The 10148-nt window shown below is 41.6% G+C and overlaps 1 protein-coding gene across 1 annotated transcript; it reads left to right on the forward strand.

The window, feature by feature from the left end:
* The first annotated feature begins 4189 nt into the window (after positions 1 to 4189).
* On the forward strand, positions 4190 to 7062 carry lum (lumican). The gene is made up of 3 exons (XM_049760631.1): positions 4190 to 4355; positions 4928 to 5803; positions 5894 to 7062. The coding sequence occupies exons 2-3, from the start codon at positions 4933 to 4935 to the stop codon at positions 6046 to 6048; spliced, it is 1026 nt and encodes a 341-aa protein (XP_049616588.1). The 5' UTR covers positions 4190 to 4355; positions 4928 to 4932; the 3' UTR covers positions 6049 to 7062.
* The last annotated feature ends 3086 nt before the right edge of the window (positions 7063 to 10148 follow it).

Genomic DNA, 10148 nt, shown 5'->3' on the forward strand with positions numbered 1-10148 from the left:
TGTCATGCCCAAAAATTTATATGCATGCTTTTATTCTGGATTCACCTCCTAATGTGCTTTCCCCTACTTTGTTTCAAGAAGAGGGTGCACCGCAGCACCCCTAAGTTGGTGTGGAATTGTATGTATAGACACTGTATATAAATACTGTATAAAACCTCTCATGGCATACAAAAGGCACAAGCACTTATCATAGCTTAAGCTTTTAATTAATATATCAGGAACATCTCCACAGCAGGGAGCTCCCGCTAAAGGTGTCCTGAAAGAATAAAAATACTCATGGAAAACCTTTGCGATGGTTGTAATGACACAAACTGTGCATTGTCATCAAACACTTCCTGGGAAACAAAGCCAAGAGGTAAGTTGGTCGTAGAAAAGGACTCCAGAATGATACCACATCCTGGTCCACTAGCGAGCAGGAAACACCACCTTTGCAGCGCCTAACTTTACGTGACCACTTTTATGGTCCGAGACAAAAAAATATTGACACAAGGAGCACATTCGGCCTCTGTGATTTAGAGCTCTCAAGAGACTGTGGGAATATTTACGTTAATGAAATGGAGCGGGACACAGTGGGTGAGACAAAGCATTTAGCTTCAAATAAGTTCTTTGCGGTTGAAAATCGACATCGATCTTCTGCTGCAACATCTGTGAAAACAGTAGCCCTGAAAAACGGGCTGCTGGGATCAAATGTACCTTTTCCAGGACTTCAACATGAGGACCAAGCCTGGAATGGTGGCTCCATCTAGAGATGGTAGAAAACCAAGAAGTGCTTTCTGATGATGACGATGACAAGGTGCAAGGGTTGCCAGGAGGAGCGGAGTCCATTTCAGGTATTTACATTGTCGTTACGTTGGTTTCCATGTCAATGCGTGGAATCAAACTAGCTCGAAATGGTTTACAACAATCCAAACCAGAAATGATAGTCCACATACCCCCCAAGTGAATCTCAACCACCAGATGGCATCTGTCACTATTGACTCATTTGGCCTTTTTGTTGATACCAAACAAATATTCTCATTGTGTGACGCACATTTTCTGTATCACTGAAAAATAAGTAATGAGGATTGACATATTTACTCAATGAAGCCTGAAACAGAAACCACAGAAGATGTTGGGGATGGTGAATATTTTGGTGTGGACGAGGTTTCCTCATGCATCAGTCTGTTGCCCCCATGTGGAAGTGAGGAACATTGCTGCTATTCTCTGACTCGCACACAAACACCTACACAAAAAACACACACTCAATTTGTCTGTCGTCAAGTCCTGTAAGCCTAATTGCCTCCCCTTGGCTCATTACCCATAATTCAGCGGGTGGCTCCAACGCCAGTTTCATTCACGTGTCATGTAGACTAAAGGCGGGTGAGGGGTGGGGGATGGGGGGGTAATCATTTTTCCATTTGCTTTGGTCACACGCTGAATCGATCCTCGCAGCCAGTTTCAAACGTACCCTGAACTCCAGCAGATGCATCACTGATTCATGGCGTCGATTGTTAAAATATTTAATCTGACACCAAATCCCATTAGAATGATCTAAACCAACCCCTCCAATAATAATCTTATCACTAGTGGAGGTTCTCTTCTGGGCTTGTGCAGCACATGTGGCACCACGAGGGCTTGCAGTGAGTGACCACATGGCCGCACGGCAGGGACAGAAGGTGGCGTCTGACTGCTTGTCTGAGAGTTTATTAGAGGACTCAGTGTGTCAGTGCCAAGGCATCCCAGAATATCCGTGTTTGCTAATACTGCGTGTGCCTGGCTCTGTGAACAGCCCCATCGGAGCATGTGTGTTGGGTTCACTAACATTTACACAAAGAATTTCATCAGAGGCAGAGAGTTGTCTTCATTGGCCAACGACTTTTGCAAAAGGGCGGAAGCAGACACACACAGAATTAACGGGTGGGGTTTACACAAATGCACTCATGATTGTAGTTAAAACAAAAGTGATGTTATTGTTTCCATCAAAGACGTTATTGTTTCAAAAGGTGTTTCAAAAACAACTCATGACTCGAACTGTCACAACAGCAAAGATCTTCCACATTTTCATAGAATCTAATGAGAATATTTGACATAATTCCCAACAATGTGCGTTGCATTGGAGCGTTTCTCTGCACTTATTCACTCGGTGAGCGTGTCGGTAGGTCTGGGAAGCCTTCTTTTCCCAGTGCAACAACAATAAAACAAATGTACATAAAACGATTTTTATTATTGCTAGGTCTAACGCACACACAGAAATGAAATAATCAGATTAATAATGGAGATGGATTTGTATGAATAGCTACACAATTTATTTTGTATTGCATTGGCTGTTAGTCATTGGATATTTTCTGTGGTTAGCATTAATGCAACACTAGTAGCTAAAAATGCAACCTTTTGACAGTCTATGAAGAAAGAACATTTGTTCATATGCTAAAGGTTTTCAAAAGGACTGAAAATGTTCTTGACCATAAGGGACAAATCACATCAGCTGGTACCAAATACCTGAACCTTTTTTTTTGTGTATATTTCCAAGGAAAATCAGACAGTTTTCTCAATGAAGTGTCTGCCCAGGATTGTTACTTCAGTTCGCAATCCATTAGCCCATTAGCTTTTTTCTCCACTTTCTCTGCCTCATGAATGCACTCATGATTTTAGTTAAAACAAAAGTGATGTTATTGTCTCAAAAACAACTCATGATTTTTCCTTGGTAATATCCAAAAAAAAGGTTGAAAACCTTTAGCATATGGACAAATTAGACTCCTCAAGTTGAGTTAGTTGTTATGAAAACCTATATCTCCAACTAGTTGGTAGAACACAAACCTCATCCAAGGCAAAAGAATCCTAAACTGCATCAACCTGTACAATGCGAAGTCCGCAAAGTCTACCAAATGGCGGTGAAACCTAATCTCACTGGTGGAGGTAATGCTTAGAACATGTGTGTAATCAGTCTCTCTGACAGGACACTGGATTCTCCGTCTGGTGGAGCAACAGAACAGAGTGCGACCAATCAAAAGCAGCCGCTGTGACATCCTGCCGTGTTTTGACAGGGTGATGAACGTCCTCCAATAAATGGGGGAGGCCTTTGGCTCATCTTCCGTACTGTGCCCCAAAGTTTTCCCCCTAGAAGGAAAAGCCCCCCAGATTCCGTTCTCAATAGAGAACCATTGGGAGGGTCTAGTCCATAGGTGACAAACTCAAGGCCCGGGGGCCAGATACGGCCAGCCACATCATTTTATGTGGCCCGCGAAGACAAATTGTGCATCAAATTCGTGTCATTATTAGAATTGCAAATTGTCTTCACTTTTAATATTTTTGACCAGTTTTTACTCGTCTGATTTGAAAACGAGTTATTTGTTTGACACCCATGGACTACACCAGGGGTGTCAAACTCGTTTTTTTTCGCGGGCCGCATTGTAGTCATAGCTTCTTTCGGAGGGCCATTATGACTGTCAACCCAAATAAATGTATGAGCACCTCATACTATATACAGTATAAGCTACAAAACAAACTGACAAATAACTCGTTTTTAAATCAGACTAGTAAAAACTGGTCAAATATAAAAAAAAAAAGATATTTTTAAACGTGAACACAATTTGCAATTCCAGTAATGACACACGAATTTGATGCACAGTTTGTCTTCGTGGGCCACGTAAAATGATGTGACGGGCCATATCTGGCCCCTGGGCCTTGAGTTTGACACCTGTGGTCGAGTCAGACAATTGCTGGCCTTCCAAATCCAAATGTGCTGAGAGGAAAGAATGCAGTGTTTGTATAAAAACATTAAAAGAAAAATGAGATGGATGCGATCTGCTTCTAGTTCCCTTCTAAAAGTACTTGGTATTGCAGTTTCTATCTTATGTAAGATTTTTCCGGCCGTCTCGTGGCAGCGTTTTGTCAGGCTTTCCAAAACTGAGAATTTATTCCTACTCATAAGACTCTGGGTATTCAGATTTTTCCTCAATCTACTTGGCACACAACCACATCTCCCAAAGTGATCACCAAGATGCTTCCAAAAAAGATGACACCCATCGATCTGGTTGCACCTGTTGTTGGTTTTGGACACTTGCATCCATCCTTATGACATTTTTGGTTTCCTACAGCCTGAATTTGCAGGAAAATTCCTCAATCACTGCCATACCCCCCCCCCCAAAAAAAAAATCTCCTCCTCCCATTTCCCAGCCGCCATCCTCCTTTACTCCTCCTTTTTCCCCTATGTCTCTCCATCTCCCCCCTCTGTCTTTCTCGCTCTCTCTCCTCCCCCTCTGTCTTTCTCTCCTGTGTTTTTCTCCAGAGACGTCTACTTTTTTTGAACACCAAAGTGTTCTACCACCATTGGCCCTCTAACCCAACACAGACAGTACGCCGTGAGAGGAGCGCAGGTAAGCAAGTATGTTGCAGGGACAGAGTGACTGATCGATTGCCCATTTGATTGTTTTGCGGATGTAAGCTTTTGAATTCCTCTGGAATGGTGTAGCGATTAAGATAATGCATGGAACAAAAGGGTAGCAAGGAATTCTCGAGGGTTGAGCTTGTTGCATTTATGAAGATAATTTTGGAAATGCAATCGGTTTGGGCCAAGTTTGAAATTATTGTGCTTGTCCATCCTCTGCAGGACTGCCATTAATGGTAGGACTAAGTGCTAAATGACGACCCTAGGCACTTAGCACTCAGGCACCTTCATGGATTTTTGGGACATCTGTATTGCATTACATCTGCCGTTATCTCTGTAGGCACAGAAATCTGTGAAGGTGATAGATGATTCGTTGTCGAGGGTTTAAATTGCTCCTTTGGGTTTCCCAGTCTTGAACTCTTCAATGATTATATAACGCTTCAGGGGAGTGGGTGTGGCAGTGCTGTTGAATCAGTCTCCTTGGTTGATTTTTTTATTTTGGTGCTTGAAGCTCTGTTGATCTTCACCTCACATCTTCTCTGTTTCTCATTGTTTTTGCAGAAGCCATGTTTCTTCTCCATGTACACCTGTTGGCAGTGCTTGTGTGCCTGGCACTAGGCCAGTATGACTACGACTATGTGTCACCCAACTTCTTAGGACCCTCAACCTCAAACTGCGACCGCGAGTGCGAATGTCCCGTCAATTTCCCGACCGCCATGTATTGTGACAGCCGCAAGCTCAAAGCTGTGCCGATGGTGCCTTCAGGAATCAAGTACCTGTACCTCCAGAATAACGAGATCGAAGAAATAAAGTCTGGCGTGTTTGATAATGTCACCTCCGAACTGCGGTGGCTGGTCCTCGATAATAACCAGATCACCAACGGGAAGATTGCAGCAGGTACCATCGACAAACTGACCGCCCTGGAGAAACTCTTATTCAGCCACAACCTTCTCACTGAGCCAGTGATCCCTCCTTCCAAGGCTCTCGAAGAGCTCAAGTTTACGCACAACAAATTGAACAAGTTCCCTTCTGGTCTCCTGAATGACAAGGAAAATCTGACTTCTGTCAACGTACAACACAATGAGCTCACCTCTGATGCCATCGCCGGCGCGTTCAAAGGGTCCAAGGGACTGCTGTCCCTTGACGTGAGCCACAACAAGTTGAAGAAGCTGCCCGCTGGTATGCCAGCCTCACTGGAGATCCTATATGCTGACTACAACGATATTGACAGCATTAGCTCAGGCTACCTGGGTAAGGTGCCGGGTCTGCGTTACCTGAGGGTGTCTCACAACAAGCTGGTTGACTCCGGAATCCCAGAGGGTGTGTTCAACGTAACATCACTGTTGGAGCTGGACCTGTCTTTCAACAAGCTCCAGAGCATTCCTGATATCAACGAACAGCTGGAGCAACTGTACCTCCAAGCTAATGAGATCAACAGTGAGTAGGCACTGGCTCATTGTCTTCCTTCAAATCTATTGTGTTAACATCACAATCAATTTTTAACCAAATCCTCTCCTTTTCTTACAGAGTTTGATTTGTCAAGTTTCTGCAAATACGTGACCACCATCAATTATTCCCACCTGAACCATCTGCGCCTGGATGCCAACAACATCACAGCCCACAGCATGCCCCCTGAAACCTCCAACTGCTTGCGCGTGGCCTCCGAGATCCTGTTTGAATAAGAAACTTACTTCCATTTGCCCTCCATCATTTATGAATGTACTCAACGTTAGTTGAAATAATCCTCAACAATCACACGATCACTGACAAGGAAAAAAAGTAGCAGTATAATTCTTAATGACAATCTAAAAACAATTATGACAGTATATAATGGCAGGGCATGTTAAAGTTACCATACCAAGTATTTGTAGATACAAAAAAAAAACTCATTGGAAAATAACCCTAAAAATTTTTTATAGAAATAAAGCTTTGTAACGACAAAAAGAGGTGATGTAGCTATCAAATGTCTTGAATGCACATTGTTGTAGATCCAAATGATGAAGCTAGTCACCAACTTGCTCACATATAACTGATTTTAAAAAAAAAAAAAACACGTCAAACATTCCCATTACACATTAGCTTGTCAAACGGAGACAATACGGAGTAAACAATGACGTTAGCATCTCCAAAGTCTCTATAGTAGCTTCACTTTGTCTTTGTATTGTATGTTCCGTGTTTAGCATGTATAGTATCGTCTTTAATAAAGCCGTTGCTGTGCAAGGGGCCAGCAAAAAAAGTCCGCGTATTCAGCGTAATCATGAATAAAATTTAAATGTACTTTCTTCACTTTTGAAAAATCAAACAAAAGCTCATGCTCTTGTACGCTGCTGTGACAAGAAAATTTCCCCACTGTGGGATACATAAGGTTATATCAATCAATCAATCAATCAATCAATCAATCAATCAATCAATCAATCAATCAATGAAGCTAAGTCGTCACATATTTGTTTGTCATGCACATTGCTGATTTGTATTCTTTCCATTTCATGCATGAATTCAAATGGTATCATTGGTTTGATAATAAACTACAGCTTTTGCAGTTCTGGAAGTTGTCTATAATGGCTTAACCTGACATTGTCACAAAGCATATCTTGTCTGGTTCATTTCCATTTCTTTGATTTGGAGCCACTTTGGAACGGGCAATGCTCATGAATTCACTGTGAGGAACTCAGTTCGAATAAATAATTTTCCCAATACATTAGTATGAATGGAGCTTTTTGATATAAAGTGTGGTCGCATTGAAACACGTCAGAAAATCCATGTCAGAGTTAAGTAAAGTCGTTTGTGGAATTTCTTTAAGTTAAAATTGTGTTCAGTGTTAGCTTTATGTTAACATAGCTTGCTGGGAGCATGTATGAGTTTGTAGAATTATTTGGATGGGTGCCGACAGAGATATACTGTAATTTCCGTACTATAAGCCGCACCGGACTATAAGCCGCACCAGCTAAAATTCAGGGATATTTTAGTTTTTTTCTTACATAAGCCGCACTGGACTATAAGCCGCACGTGCACATGAGTTTTTTTTTTACAAAGAAAGACAGTACACAGAAAGCCGTAAAAATCCATAAATACGCCGCGCCGCCATTTAAGCCTCAGGGTTCAAAGTAACCTTCTGAATAAAATGCATTAAAAGTTCACATTCATTACAACTTGTTTTTGATGAGCAAAATGTCAGAAGAATTGAATTTAAATGCTGATTGATTGGGTTTTAATACAATGCAAATGGTCCAAACAGTGCCACTGCTTTGTGTAATCTCTGAGTCACATGGCAGAGTAAGAGAAAGGGTTTAGAGCCCTTTGACGCAGGTCACCTAGCGTGCATTCCTACTAAAACTCATAATAGTCACAAGCAACACAGCCAGAATAAGCAGCAGCCATAGTAGTGTTTCAAAATAGTATTTTTGTTGTTGTTTTTTTCTTCAAGATACCGCACAACAGTGGTCCACAGCCTTTTTACGAGTGTGTAAAAGTGATCAAGTCATCACAAAAATCACCCAAAAAAAATCTTATATAAGCCGCACCTGACTATAAGCCGCAGGGTTCAAAATTTGGGAAAAAAGTCGCGGCTTATAGTCCGGAAATTACGGTAGTTTATTTAAAAAAAAGTGTTGTGCTTACTAACATGGCTAGCTGCTACCATCAGTATCAAAGCTCTCACCAGTTGGCTAGTCAGCTAGCCAATTTTGATAGTTATAAGAGGTAATTGTGACTCAAATACAGTTTTGTGGGCATGTATCAATTTTTATGTGGACAATAAGGTGCAAACGGAACTAGCTAGGCGAACTGGCTCGGGTACATGGCAATCTGTATGTTTGGTTCTTAGCCTTGTCTGTTGTGTACTCGTTGACACTACTTGAGGTCGGCCCGCCAAATGTCTTTCAGAGCTCTTGGCTTGTGTGTACAAAACACATGCATACAGACACATACAGAACACTGGCAGCTATATTTTTACATATTACATCCAAGAACACATTGTCCAATGCTCTTTTGGTAAGGAGTTTTGGGTTTTGTGCTTTTTCACATTGCGGTGCATGGACAATGTTGAGAATGTTAAGTGGTGTACTTGAGGGGGGAAGCAAAAGAAGGAAGATATTTTTGTGGTTTCTGTTCCATTTTGCAATATGCTTCACCATTTTGACAAGATATAATCAGAGGAGACTTTCGTCACAAAAAACAGCAACATGACAATAAAAGATTTTGAAGACAAAGGCTTCATAGATTCTGACTGAAAACAAGAGACAGCTGGGCATAGAAGATTAGGGGAAACTTATAACAGGCGGACACAAAGCAGAAAGCATTAAAAAGATCATTTTACACCATCAATTTATAACCCAGTCTCCTCTTACATAGAATGTTTTTGTCTGAGCTACAGCAGAAGTGCATTAGGGTCTTCTACCAGAAATCTGTTATTATAGCAGATATTATGTTAAGCTTATACATGTGTTAGCTATTATTGAAATGGCTTCCGAACTGGTGTTTCTTTAAGTCACTGAAAACTAGGATAATTCGGTATTAGCACATTTGCTCGTGTGTTTTCAAGAAGAGAATATATCAATTCTCCGCTCCCTCATTGACATTCTACTTCTAGACAATGTTTTACTTTATGAAGCGTTGATCCTTCTGCTAGTTCCAGAAATTTTAAAATTGAATCTCTTTCTAAATCCCAAATATTCCCAGCTGTGTTAGACTCGAACCATGCATACATTTTTTTTTTTTTTAAATCAAACAAGGGGTTTGGGTTCTTCTATCAACTCACCTAAGCCAGTTTTGAGGCCCTTGAGTGGTGAACATTAATAATACACATTGACAGGTAAAAAGCAAGACCACGTAGGGTAGGATGAAGACCAGATGTGTATCCTCCTTCACACCCAAAAAAATATGAGGTTTCCTAGACCAAGTGCTGGACCAAGGATATCCCAATTGTCGCAGAATCATCCTCAACACGGTAAGCTTATTGGGGAATCCAAATCACCAATGAAAAATCAATGTAGCTGCTCACTGTAGACTTTACAGGAACTGTTTACTGATCGGACTTTGCCTTCGTACAGGGAGAGGAGGTAATGCCAACAATTTGGGTTTCTGAACATTTATGTTTCTAAAAGTCTTAAATGGGACATTTGAACCTGGAGTTCTGGTGAATGTAAGATTAGAGATTGATTACATCCTGTTAGAAGTGCCTTTGGCTAAGTCTTAGGGCATGTCTAGGCCGAATGTCTGAATCCATTTGACGTACTAATGTTGGGATTCACAAGCGTGCAAACGTGCTTAGAAGCTGTAGTGTGGTCTGTTGCCTATGCCCTCACACAAGTCGCTAGGGATTATCCTGTTGCGGACTCTGCCGTCATCGCTGGAAAGGAGGGCTTGTTTAGGAAGTAATTGACCTAACGAGCCTGCTTTAAATTAAATCCCCTCAGATCAAAGATGACATCACGCCAGTGGGGCCCATGTCTTCAAATGACAGGTAAAATGGCTTCCTGGTGCTGTGTGTAAATTACCTTGCAGAATTGCAAAGACAAAAATCCAAATTGTTGTCTGCATGTCAAAGAGAAGACAATCCTGGATACACCGCAGATGTTGGCAGCACAGAATTAACGCAAAGGTTGGCACTGACCCTGAGGGATTTGTTAGTTCAAAAGAGATCAAGTGTAGCACAGTGGAATTAAGCAAGAGGATGCAAGCAGACAAGGTAGAACAGGTAGCAGTGCGGTGACCTCTTTCTAAATGGGCTATGTCCCGAGTCTTATTAAGGCTTAGCGCATGAGTCCTCATTGGTCAGTCTTCG

The sequence above is a fragment of the Syngnathus scovelli genome, chromosome 22 (assembly GCF_024217435.2).
Source record: "Syngnathus scovelli strain Florida chromosome 22, RoL_Ssco_1.2, whole genome shotgun sequence".
Classification (NCBI taxonomy): Eukaryota; Metazoa; Chordata; class Actinopteri; order Syngnathiformes; family Syngnathidae; genus Syngnathus; species Syngnathus scovelli.

Bases quoted from the DNA above. Each gene is read 5' to 3' on its own strand.
- lum (XM_049760631.1), top strand. From the start codon at position 4,933: ATGTTTCTTCTCCATGTACACCTGTTGGCAGTGCTTGTGTGCCTGGCA. The intron at 5,804-5,893 runs GTGAGTAGGCAC...CTTTTCTTACAG, and splicing joins CCAAGCTAATGAGATCAACA to AGTTTGATTTGTCAAGTTTC.